Source organism: Bos taurus, chromosome 2 (genome assembly GCF_002263795.3).
Source record: "Bos taurus isolate L1 Dominette 01449 registration number 42190680 breed Hereford chromosome 2, ARS-UCD2.0, whole genome shotgun sequence".
Taxonomy (NCBI): Eukaryota; Metazoa; Chordata; class Mammalia; order Artiodactyla; family Bovidae; genus Bos; species Bos taurus.
In genome coordinates, this window is record NC_037329.1 from 71,009,403 (window position 1) to 71,022,711 (window position 13,309).

The 13,309-nt window shown below is 52.3% G+C and overlaps 1 protein-coding gene across 3 annotated transcripts in view; it reads left to right on the plus strand.

Moving 5' to 3' along the window:
- The first annotated feature begins 225 nt into the window (after positions 1-225).
- Positions 226-13,309, plus strand: part of STEAP3 (STEAP3 metalloreductase) — a 51,716-nt gene continuing 38,632 nt past the window's right edge. Inside the window, exon 1 of one of the 3 annotated variants that reach the window (XM_002685438.6) lies at positions 226-365. In XM_002685438.6, coding sequence (XP_002685484.2) covers positions 275-365 — 91 coding nt within the window. In that variant the 5' untranslated portion in view covers positions 226-274. Of the gene's footprint in view, positions 366-5,762; positions 5,812-12,412; positions 12,824-13,309 lie in introns of those variants that run through there. The other 2 variants (NM_001304338.1, XM_010802148.4) reach the window with 2 other exon arrangements.

Genomic DNA, 13,309 nt, shown 5'->3' on the forward strand with positions numbered 1-13,309 from the left:
CCTACCCTCCTCCCTTTTGGAGCCAATACCCAGGAAGCAGAGAATTAGGCAGGATGAAAACATTCCCAGGCCTGGAAGGAAGGCTTATCTAGCTACTGACCACAGTGCATGTACAGATAACCCTGAGGTCAGTGACCCCACCTAGGCCAGGAGAGGCTCTGACACCGCTGCGCTTGAGCAGTCTGGGCTAACTCCACACTCCGCCCACACTGAGCTGAGTGAGCTGAGTGAGCCCTGGCCACCAGGCTCGGGCCCAGGGGAGAAGAAGCAGCACATGGAGAGTGGGCAGCTGGTGAGCAGAGCCCCTGCTCCAGGCTGCGGTAAGTCCCTTGACATGGAGGACAGCCCCTTGCACCCCCAATCAGGTGAGTTGGGCACAAATGGGGAGGGAGAAAGCAGGAAGGAGCATAGTATGGGTGTCACTGAATCCCACTACTGACGCCCCAGTGCCGCCTAGCTGGTCGAGCTTTCTTTTCTTAGTAACTTTGGGCAGACTCATCTGTCTCCCAATCCTTCCACCTTCTCAAAAATCCAGCAGAGGATGGGAATGAAAGGGTAATGTTTGCCCAGGGAGAAATGAATTTGCCATTGTAACAAACAGATGTTACCTATTTATTTTCCTTAAACAATCAGCTTTTTCCAAAAGCAATTTTGAACAGCTTATAAAGAAGAGCTTCACAATAAGGTTAATAGTAAATAAGACTTGGGAAATCATGCTGCTGCTGCTAAGTCACTTCAGTCATGTCCAACTCTGTGTGACCCCACAGACGGCAGCCCACCAGGCTCCCCCATCCCTGGGATTCTCCAGGCAAGAACACCAGCTGAGCTACTTTAAATTCTACTTTAAAGCCCATGGTGGGCTGGGGTAAAAATAAAGTAGAACTTAAGGTAGCTCGGCTGGTAAAGAATCCGCCTGCAGTGCAGGAGACCCCGTTTCAATTCCTGGGTCGGGAAGATCTGTGGAAAAGGAATAGGCTACCCACTCCAGTATTCTAGCCTGGAGAATTCCATGGACTGTACAGTCCATAGGGTTGCAGAGTCAGACACAACTGAGTGACTTTCATTAAATATATTTAGTAAAGATAAGATAAGCATGAATACGGGTCTGAGTATCCTAGTGTCCATGGTAAAAAGGGAAATAGGATCAGCAACTGGAAAGGAAGATGCATACTAGTCTTATATTTTTTTCCTAGAGCTTTATATAATAGGCATTGAGCATTGTGAGAAACAGGTCATTTACTTCATATTTCTAAAAATTCAGAAGCAGATGAAATCAGGCTATTTGGCTCATAAGAGCCTTTGAGAGAGCAAAGGGAATGGTATTAAAATACCATCCCATTAAGGTGAATGCATTCCAATATAGGTTTCTGATGGTCAGATTGGCCTGGGTGTTCAGCGAGTTGTCCCTTTCCTCATCTGTGCTGTAGACCCACATTTCTCAAACTTTAATATGCATGCAATCTCCAGCAAGTCTTTTGAAAATGCCTTTCTGATTTAGATCTGGGGTGGGTAGTTCTAAAAAACTCCCAGGGTACCACGTGTACCATACTTGGAGCAAGGAGCTAAAAGCCCAGACTTCTCTAGCTGTGCACCTATGCGGTTCCCCCAGCTGAAAGTAATGGCAGTGCTGCCATGGTTCCCACTGACCACAGATGTCCAGCCCCAAGCCATGAATCCCGACGCACACAGAGACTAAGTGCCTACCATGTGTCCGAGCGCCCTTAGCAAAATGGCTGTTCCTGCCCACCCTTCCCCTAGTCTTGGATGTGCCCACCCCTCCCCCTAAAAGCACCTGCCTCTAGAACCTTGTTCATGCTCTTGTGCTGCCACAGTTAAATCTCTTGTGGATACAGTCTCTCGTTCCACTGAACTCAGAGAGCTTTTCCTCTGGAGAGAGCTCATGTTGCAATAGAGGACTAGAAGGAGGGCAAGACTTACACCAGAGTGCCAAGCCCTGGGTGCAGGGGCAGAGGGTTGAGGGCCCTGTTAGTCACACCTTATAATGCCTTACAATATTGGCTTGAAATAATCCATGACATGAAAGAGACTGTAAGCTTAAACCCTGAGCACACTTCTGCAGCTTGCCTCCCCTTCCAGCACCTGTCCCCCACAGCCCACCCCACCCCATGCCTGTGACCACTGCCTCACCTCTGGGTGGTTCCAACAAAGCTTTATCCACAGGGTCATCATGGAAGAAGACACAACCCCTCCATTTTCCCTTGAAATCGCTTCCCTAAGTTGCAGTCCCACTCCCTCCCTCACAGAAGGAAGCAGTTCCCTGTGCCCAGAGGCTTGGTTTGGGGAGTCTCACCTTGCCTGGGCTGGGCAGTGGAGGGCAGGACACCTTTTCTGGGGCTGCAGCCCAGCCTGAGCACATCTAGGTCCAGGTGGCCTGGCTCCCAGCCAGGCTGTCAGAATACATCTGGCACACGGCTTCTAGTGACCGTCTTGATTTAGTAGTCAATTAGAGTATTTATTTTGTGAAATGGATGTGTTTTGTCCGAGCTTATAAGTGCTGGATCAATCCAAGAAGCTGAGTCTGAACTATGTCCTTCTCTCTGGGCCAAGTAGGAGATAAACCTAGATTCTCTTCCCGGATACTCTCATCTTCTAAGCCAAAGGAGTAGCCTTGTCTGCAGGAAAAAGAGCAATCTCAGGAGACTGACATGCAGGGGCTCCATATCCAGATATCCACCATCACATGTGCTGAGCACCTCCTGTGTGCCTGCAGTGCCAGCTCTGGGGCAAGCAAAGGAGGAGACCAGATGTGGGGGGAGTCCTAGGCGAAGCTTCTCGGAGATGCTGGGAGGTGCAGAAGGTTGAGAATGGCCAAGCATTCATTCAATAACTGTTTACAGGGCACCGACTATGTGCCAGGCTCTGATCCAGGCACTGGGAATACAGAAGTGAAAGAGGCAGATAAAACTCCCTGCCCTGAAGGAGCTTCCATTTCTGTGGGAGCAGAACATTAATGAACAGCAAACAGAGAAGGTGTGTCTTATAGTGAGTTAGAAGGAGAAAAAAGGGCTTTCCTGGTGGTTCAGTGGTAAAGAATCTGCCTGCCAATGCAGGAGACATGGGTTCAATCCCTGGGCTGGGAAGATCCCCTGGAGTAGAAAATGGCATGGGATTATTCTTGCCTGAATAATCCCATGAACAGAGGAGCCTGGCGGGCTACAATCCATGGGGTCACAAAGAGTCAGACACGACTAAGTGACTAACACACACTAGAAGGAGAAAAAGGCTAAGTGAAAAGAAATAGGGCAGGGTACCCAGATGAGGGATGCAGATAACTGGGTGAGTCTCACAGAGGTGATGTTATTTCTCAAGGATCCAAAGGAGGGAGGGAGAAGGCCAGTGTGGCAGGGCTGAGTGATAGCAAAGAGAAGGGAGCCGGAGACAAGGTCCTGCTGGGCCTGGTCGCCATAGAAAGGACTTTGCTTTGACTCTCAGAGACCAGGGAGCCAGGGGCAAGTTCTGAGCGAAGGAGTAACACAATCTGACAAACGTCTCCGAAGGATGGCTCCAGCCACTCTGCCCTTGGCCTAGCCATGGACACGAGTCTGGCACAGAGGAGGTGCTCGACCAGTGTCAGGGCACCATCCTCCCCCCGGCTCAGGAGATGGCACATCTGCTTCCCGGAGTTGGGCTCCAGGAAACACTGATTCAGCTCTCAGCCACACTAGGCCCCACGTCAGGTGAGACAGACAGGCCAAGCATCAAAGGCCAGTGGCGTGGATGGTGCTCTGTCCACCAAGGTGCTTGGCCTCAGCAGGGTGTTCACCTCTCTCCCTCCCTGTGCCTTTCAGGCCCCTCATTGTTCTCTTGTACAAGTTCATGCTCCACTAGGACATTCCTCTGTGTATCTCTGCTGCTCCAGCCTTTGCCCTCTCTCCAACTCATGGGGAGCCCCTCAGAGGCCTACCAGGACTCTTTGGAAGGATGCTAGATAGATCCTTTGAGAATATTGGAAGACCTCTCCACATCTCTGTTTCCCAAGCTACATCTCCTTGTGTTCCAACTCCTCTGAAGTAACAGGAAGGGTGCTCAGAGACCCTCATCAGACAGAAGATATTTAAAGAGCACCTACTGTGTGCAGGGCACCATGTGAGGGGCACCAAAGAAGGCTACCTGCTCATTCCTGTTTCCCCAAAGTCACTGCAGAGGCAACCTCCCGTCCTAGGGCCAGAACCAGGCATGGGGCAACTATGTCCCCAGCACTTGGAATACTGTGATATGGTGCGGTTCCCTGAGTGTGGAATGCACAAAGGACCTATGAGAACTGCCTCCAGAGCTCAGAGAGGATGTTTTCCTGGGGCAGGGTGAGACAGGAGGTGGGAGAGAAGCCGGGCCTCAGGGTCTGGCAGAGTGGAGAGCTGGGGTGGGTGGGTATTTTATGCAAGAGGAAACCTGTGGAAGTGAGAAAGCACAAGATGCTGGTGAAGCGAGAGGACAAAGAAAAGGACTCTCACCCCACCACCTGGCCAGAGCTCTGCCTCTCCCCCTCATCGTGCTCCCTGAGGTCTAGTTGTGGGGCCATTCTTGAGGCCCAGCCCCCTGCCTTTCTGGTTTCTGGGTTCAGACGGTCCCTCCCTAGGACTTATCTCCCCAGAACAGCTTGGGATCCTGGAGTATTTTGAAGCTCTTTATCAAGGGCTGGCAGAATATGTCCTAAAGGACTAATCCAGAGAGAGTCCCAGGGGTCAGGCAACCCCCAGTCAGCCTCCCAGAAGATGTGTGACATTGGTGCCCCACAACGATCAGAGCCCCTGTGTCCTCACCTGTGGAAGGAGAGGAATGGTGGTCAGCAGCACATGATGTGAGACTGCAGGTGAGAAAGGGCTTCAGATGACAGCGCACAGCTCTAGAAAGGTACCTGAAAGATACCCCCACCTTATACCTGACTCACAGCTGTGCTGGGAGGCCACCATCATGGGGGAGTGGAGGACAGCGCCCAGGGCTAAAGGCCATCTGTCTCAGGGTAGGGTGGTAGTTTCAAGCCTAGAAAGTCTAGATGAGGAGACTAGGGCCCTCCCAAGAGCCCTCCCCCAGTTCCCAGGCCCTGGAAGTGAGGACTCTGAAGAAGGGTCAGAGGTCTGCGCTAAGGGTAGACCAGGAACAGAGGAGCAATGGAAGCACAGAGGCCTGGATGCAGCCTAGTGGAGAAGGGGGCCTCTGCTGCTGCTTCCCTTGCAGGATGGAAGGAAGCCAGGTTGAACTGGTACCTTGCATCTTCCCACCTGTGTGAACTTGGCCTGCCACTTAACCTGGCATTATGAAATGGACGTGGCTTTGAGGTGTCCCTCGGATGAAGGGAGCCAGCTGGTCCCAGAAGTTACCAGATGCCCTGCTTGTCCTGGTTAAGAGTTGCCCACTTTAATGGGGGAGATAGAGGTGTTCTTGCCTGGAGAATCCCAGGGACGGGGGAGCCTGGTGGGCGGCCGTCTATGGAGTCGCATAGAGTCGACTGAAGCGACTTAGCAGCAGCAGCAGCAGCATAGAGGTGTAGTTCCGGAAGTTTAGGAACATTAGGCCGGGGGAGGGGAGGGTCGTTTGTCCCTGCGGCCCACCACCACTGCTGGTGCCGCAGGGTGGGATCGAGGACCCTGCAGCTCCCCGATTGCGGTCCCGGGGGAGGTGGCCAAGCCGGATAAGCAGCAGCAGCCGGCAGGCGGGCGGCCTCCTCCCGCACAGGTCCGGCCCCGCGGGCGGGCGGGGCACCGAGAGAGGAGGAGCCTCCGGGCCGGGCCACCGCCTCCGCCGCCGCGGACCTTCTGCTGCCGCCGCTTGGAGCAGCGGCGGGCCTAAAAGGTGAGTGACCCCTCGCCCAGGTCGCCGCGGGGCTGCGCCCTGCCAGGGACCCCGGCCCCGGAGGCTGCCCCGTAGCCTCCTGCGCCTGAGCCGCCCCACGCATGCAGGAAACCTGGGCGACTGGGACCCAGCCACGTGTGCCCGGCGGCAGCGAACCCGGGTCCTGGGTCCTCCACTCCCTGTGTGCCTTCCTCCCCAACCTCGTGCGCCACCCGAGGTGGGCAGGGCCGGGTGCTCGCAGCGCAGGGGCGGGACTGAAGGGACCTAGCTAATTCCCCGGGATGCTGTGTCCCGCGCCCCACCCCGCGGACCCGCCGAGTCCACAGGTCCCGCGTTCCCCGCTGCCCCTGCCCGCGGTCTCAGGGGAGCGCCCGAGCGATGGGCGGGATCTTCTCGCCAGGGCTCCCAGCCCTGTGCCTGCCCCGGGCGGGGCAGGCGGCAGGGGCGGGGGCTCCCGACCTTGACCGGGAAGAGGCTGGGCTGACCAGTGTCCTCTGCCCGCGGAGCTCTTGCCTGGCAAACTTACCGGTTTCCCCGAAATTGGGGGGGCAGGCTGCCCAGAGAGGCGTGGTTGGAACTTTGCTCACTCTGGGTTAGATGAAGGGGAGGGTACGACGAGTTAGTATGTCCTCTGAGGACCAGGAGGCTGGGTCCTCAGGGAAAATGCAGACAAGTCTTGTTGGAGCCCTGGCAGAGGACTCTGGGGAGAGGCCTCAGAGGTTTCCAATGCCGCCTCTGAGACACAGGCTGCAGATATGGATCCTGGAAATACAGGGAAGTGTTTCTGTCCACCAGAGTCCAGTGATGATATGATTAATAGCAGACATTTATTGTGCACACCTGAATTCTTGCTTTGCACACAGTATTCCAGTTAATCCTCAGTATGGAAAGGCACCATTATTATCTCATTTAAGATGGGGAAACTGAGCCTCAGGTAGCATGGGTGTTTTATAAGGATGCTGCTGCTAAGTCGCTTCAGTCGTGTCCGACTCTGTGCGAACCCACAGAGGGCAGCCCACCAGGCTCCCCTGTCCCTGGGATTCTCCAGGCAAGAACACTGGAGTGGGTTACCATTTCCTTCTCCAATGAATGAAAGTGAAAAGTGAAAGTGAAGTTGTTCGGTCATGTCCGACTCCTAGCGACCCCATGGACTGCAGCCTACCAGGCTCCTCCGTCCATGGGATTTTCCAGGCAAGAGTACTGGAGTGGGGTGCCATACAAGTACTAAGTTGCAAAAGTAGGATTTGTACACAGATTTATCTGACTTGAGAGCCGAGAGGGTGCTACTACTTGGAGAGATACGTCATGCTCTCCGAGGATTGTGGCAGCCTGAAGAATCCCAGGCTAGGGGCCAGAAAATCCACAAGACCAAAGAATTTTACCTGGGTGTGAACCTCAGTCACCTGCATGGTTTCTTAAAAATACAGATACCTATGTCTTCCTTGTTGGCTCAGTGGTAAAGAATCCACCTGCCAATGAAGGAGACATGGGTTCAATCCCTGGGTTGGGAAGATCCCCTGAAGAAGGAAATGGCAACCCACTCTAGTATTCTTGCCTGGGAAATCCCACGGACAGAAAAGCCTGGCAGGCTACAGTCCATGGGGTTGCAAAAGAGTCAGACATGACTAAGTGACTAAACAACAACAAGGTCCTACCCACAGCAGGCCGAGTCCAATTTTGCAGAGTGAACCCCCCTAGCATCTAGTCAGGAGTGCCTGGAGGGCTAAGACCGTATCTAAGTCATCTCTACCGTCATCTGTATCCCCAGTGGCCTCCAGAGGGGCCAGCTTGGAGCAGGTGCTTTTGTTACCGAGTACAAGTTCACTCTTCTCTCCACACAACATGCCAATTAACCGAGAGATGAGGTGTTGAGGCAAGGAATACGACTTTATTTGGAAAGCTGGCTGACCGAGAAGATGGCAGACTAATATCTCCAAAAAACCATCTTGTGGGGTCTGGGTGCTAGGTTCTTTTATAGAACCAGAGAGAGAAGCAGTGAGGAACTAAGGCAAAAAAGCAGAATAGAGGCAATGAGGAAGTAAAGTAAAAAAGGCCATCAGTCTTGCAAAACATCTCTGGGAATGGCCAGCCTTGGGAAAGGGATATGCTATTCTCGTCTTTCTTACAGCCGTTCACTGGTGGACAGGTTCAGATTATCTCCTAGGAGCTGAATAAGGGCGCTTTAGATTAATAGTCAGGTAGAGGGACAGGGTTCTCTGAGGCAGGCCCTAACGTATGATTATAATAACAAAAGCGATGAAAAGCAAGTCAAAGAAATAGATCCAACATGGAGTCAATTGACTCTCCCCTACAACACTTAAGCGATGTCTGATGGATGAATGGACTTCGTGGGGCAGGGGCTATCACTGGGATAGAAAAGTTTTCCTGAAGGAGACCTTGAATGATGGACAAGTGACCTCAGCCAGGCCTGGGGGAGGAAGGCCTGGAGTTGGCATGTGGTGACCCTGGCCTCAGAGTTTGCAGGGAGCTCCCTGCAAACAGACCAGGCCACTTGTTCATTGGAGGGTTGGACAGACGGCCTCAAGCTTGTTGAGCTCCTCAGGACCAGGCCTGGTCACACTGGGACCATAGGTATGCCCTCTTTGGACTAGAGATGCCAAACAGATGAACTCCTCTCCCCTCCAAGTTTTCTTTCCTTAACTCAGGGCCCTTCCCTTGCAGGATATATCAGAGTGTTGGGCAGGGCTTCAGAGAGTTAAAAGGGGAAATGTTAGGACTAAAGTCCATAGCTGCAAACCTGAACAGTGGAGTGGCTGACTGCAGAGGAGGGTGCCTGCCTTCACAGTCATCACAGCCCTTTACCATGTGGCCTAAAGCACGGCCTCCGTTCTCTGAACCTGTTTCATCTACAAGACCTTGCTAAGGGCTTGGGACCTGATATTCCTATAAAACAGGAACAATAATGCCTGCTGGGGGAGGATGCCCTGTGTGATGGTGCTGAGGTTTAGGACTACAATAAATATCAGACCCCTTCCCATTCTCCCAGGGTTTGAGTGAAAAGCAGCTGGGAACCTTACAGGCTCATTGCTCCTCTTGTCTGAACCCCTCAGTTCACTAGGGCATGGCCTCCGTGGTCCCCTTCTCTGTTGCAGACCTGGTCTTGAGCCCAGGTCTCAATCTAGTTTGGGTTATAGAACTTGGAGGTGGGAAGGCAAGGGGTGGGGACAAGGCACACTAGGTGGTTTTCAAACATTTGGCTACAGAAGGCTCACTTCCTCCTATCTGTGCCCCAGAGCTGGGGCCACCTACCTGTCCAACCTGATCTGCCGTTCCCAGGCCTCTGCATGTCAGCCCTTCATGCCTTGGCATACAGTGAGCACCACTTCATACCTGAAATATGATCGTCATCGTCAGTGAATAGTCAGCTCCCCACGTGCCAAGCATGTTATAGGTGTGAGCACACTTGAACCTTCCAACTGTCCTGTGAAATAGACAGTGCTGTTCTCCCAGCCTTATGACTTTCCCAAGAACACATGAGACTCCATTCTTTTGAACCACTGACTATAACTACTTATCCAAATTTTGCCTAATTGTTTCTTCATTCAACATCTACTGAGCACTAACTTGGTGTCAGGCACTCAGGACCTGGTTTGAGTCCCACTTCTAGCAGGATGAGTGTAGGTTGTCGTTTATAGTCACAGGAAAACCAACACCCTCCACTTATCTCTGAATATGAGTGGGAGAACTGAGGCCTAGGTTCCACAGCTAATGGGAGGGAGCCAGGATTCCAAACCAGAGATGGCTTCTCCCTGAGCTGGAGGTATTGACCACTGCCCTGGCCGGATCAGTGGCTGCAAATTTATGCAGAATCATAAACCCCTGCATTGTCTCTTCAACCCAGAGCAAAAGATTTCCCCTGTCCTCAGGCATGGAACACTGTCACTGGAGAATTACCTGACACTCAACTCTTTCCAATCAGTCTGTCCTCATCAGTCACCATTGTCATCTGGCAAAGCCTGCAACAGGTGAGCCCTAATTGGCCTGCAATCAGGCAGTAACTTCTCACTTCCTCTTCTGCTTAATGAGATCCAGGTGGGGTCAAAGCACAGCACATTTTTAAGCCTTTTAGAGCTATCCAATTAGGAGATTAAACTGTGAAAAATGCAGTCTCAAAACTATCAAATGAGTCCAGGTAAATGTAAAGGAGTTTATGGACTGGTGAATGGGCCTCCTAAGTCTTCCCTGGGGAGTAGGCTGTCTTGGTTCAAGTGCAGACAGCATGTTTCCCAGAGCCTGTGTGCCGTCTGTGATGGGAGGACCCATGATTGTAGCAACCAGTGCTTCTGGTGGCTGTCAGGCTGTGGAAAGGGGAGGCCTGTGATTTGACTGGTGGGCTTGGGGAGGTGACAGCATGCCCTGCTGTTGGGGTGAAGGTCTCTCTGAAGATGAGTCATTCAGAGTTGACAGCTGAGAATGTTAAGGGGCTTCAGGTGGCCCTGTGAGATGGGCCCTCCAGGTAGATTTTGTGAAAGACAGGCTAGCCAAATACAGTGCCTGTGGAGTCACCCCAATGGACCTTTTGAATCAAACAGGTCTGTGCCAAGCCCAGGTGCCCAGCCAGATGTGTACATGGGTCAGTATTGCACAGATACGGTGGGGTGGGGGTCTGCCAAATGAACCATAACCTGGTGTGGGGCTGAGCCTGTCCTGGAGGTCAGAGCAGGCCCTTTGTGGCTGTGTATAGAGATGGCTCCACACTGGCTGGAAATCAGGTGGCGCCTGGAATTTTTAGGGAAGAAACAAGACATGCTGAGCCAGGTGGCCAAGGGTTATGATGAGAGTTCAGGGGGTTCGATCTGGGAAAGCCCTGCCCTCCTGATGTTCCTAGATTAGAAGGCTGGAGGCTGGAGATCTGACTGCTCTGTGAGTTCTGGCTTGGTGGCCTTTGTCCTCTCGTAATTTTGCTGTGGACTTCCTTTGTGGCTCAAATGGTAAAGAATCTGCCTGCAATGCAGGAGATGGGGGTTTCACCCCTGGGTCAGAAAGATCCCCTGGAGAAGGAAATGATAACCTGCTCCAGTATTCTTGCCTGGGAAATCTCATAGACAGAGGAACCTGGCGGGCTACAGTCCATGGAGTCACAAAGAGTTAGACATGACAGAGCGACTAATCAACAACAAAGTTTTGCTACAGCTCTTCTAGAACATCCTGCTCTGGCATGGCTCTGTGTGACATGTGAAGGGAGGGGGAATCACAAGATGGGGGGAGCTCAGGACACAACTAGGGGCTTGGGGAGAACCCCAGGGGGCAGGGCATCACGGCTGGAACCATGGGGGTGCTGCTCATGCCTGGAGGGTTTGCTTTCAGAAGGAAGTGTGGTTTCCTGACAGGGCAGCTTCTCCAAGGGGCTGTGTAGGTTCACAGGACTGGAGAGCCCTCAAGGAACTTACCGTCGACTGGGAAGCCAAATGAGGATACAAAATGCTCCTAGGCAGCGGAAGGGAAAGAGTCCAGGGCTGCATGTGGGCAGTGGCCTACAGCAGAACACAGGCCATGCATACAAAATAACAGTTCTAAGATGTACATTTGGGAGCTTTCATGCTTACTGTCTTACTTAACCATCAGAACAGAGAAGGAAAGTAGCCTGCCCAAGGTCACATAGCTGGTACACGGTCAAACCTGAATTCACACCTAGATCTGTCTAACTAGATCCCCCATGAAGACAGCTGCTTCTGTATTCAGAATGAGGGAGATGGGTCGGGGGCTGTGGCGGGGTGGGTGCCTTGCATGCCCAAGGGCTCAGGCTAGATCTTCAGGGAAGAGGAGTGTCAATGGACAGAAGGAAGTCAAGACTTCAGGTGGAGGTGACGGTACTGGCAGAAGAGGGGGGCAGCGGGGACTGGAAGGAGGGGTGGCAGATGAGTTGAGCAGGGGAAAGCCAGTCTGCATTGCTGGTCTAGGCTGGACTCTGGAAACATTCCACAATGCCTCTCCATGCCTGCCCACAGGGTGAGACAGAGGAGCCCTAGCAGAGAACCATGCAGGCCCTGACCTGTTGCTGGCAATGAGTAAACCTGTCTGGAAACCAGGGTGTGTATTCTGGTCATCAAAGGCCCAGATGCCCATGGTTCCTCAGAGCTAGTTTCCCAAAATCACCAGTTTTCCAACAATTTGAAAACAATCAAAAGTACTTGTCGTAAGACTGAACTTGGCATAGTTTACTTCAATGATACAAAAGCTTCCACACCTCTGGCCTCCCCCTGTGCTGCTGGTGCGGCCTGGCCTCCAGGGTCACTGCACAGACAGGCCTTCCCCATCCAGGCTATGTCCTCTGGACACTATTGTCTTTCTGTTCGTCCTTCTGTCTGTCTCTCTGTCTGTCTCCCCACTGGAGAGAGACACCAACTAGCTAGTAAAGATGACTGTGAAGACTTGTTGGCACCGAATGTAGAGAGAATTAGCACTAAGCCAATGACAACCACAGTGATTGCAATAAATTACCCCCTGCAGCAATTGGTAAATTGCCATTTTCTGCAGCCATTATGTTTGGCTTTGTATCTGAGAAGTAAAGGCATCTCTCTCTCTCTCTCTCACACACACACACTCACTCCTGTGGTGAGGCAGTCTGCCCTGCGTTGGATGACATTTATTCATTTTATGTATCCTGGGTTCTGCTGGCTGTCCTGCCTCAGTTCCTGTAGCAAAGAGACTTGAGTCTGAGCCACTAATTATCACCAGTGAGGTTTCCTCCCTAAACAGGAAGTATCAGGCCAGAGCCACTCGCTTGCAGTGCACTCTGAAACCAAGCATCAGTCACTATCCCGTTCACTCCCTGCAGCCAGGAACCAGAGTGCAGGCTGAGGCAGTGGCAGCCCAGCTGTCCAAGCCCCTGGCAGTCCCATGCCTTCTGAGCATCTGCCTGAGTTCTGTGTTCCAAGCCAAAGTCAGGCAGCTTACGGGTCAGGGGGAGACTCCAGGAAGAACGGGTGGCCAGATCACAGTGGGGCTGTCAGGGGACGCATGCGTCAGATCCTCGCATCGGCCTGTGTGGGTGAGTCTGGTTATAGGGTGCAGAGCCACATGGCCTGGGCAGCATGTGGGGCCCTCTCTCCAGCCCCTCCAATCCTGGGCTGCTTGAGTGTACCCCAGCATCTCGGGGAGCCCCTGTTTTAGAACTGGCACCAAAGAGTATCATCTGGTGATCTTGCCAAAATGGGAAATCTTATCTGCACATTAAGTCATAAACCTTTTCAAAGTAAAGGGTTCAAGGATTTATCACACACAGTGCCTTCAGTTAATGTGAGCACTGGCTTTGTGGGCTCTGGTGTGTTATAAAAAAAAAAAAAAAGGTTAATGTTTATGATATATTTTTGTGGAAGGCAGGTCCATTTGGGAATTGTAAATTTTACTTATTGGTAACCACTTCTGGGTTGCTTTATCAGAGAACTGCTGCTGTAAGTAGTCCAACCGGATTTTTTTAGAATGTTTCAAAAATCTAAATGTTTGTAAAAAGCCCTATAAATTTTTCATTCACTTC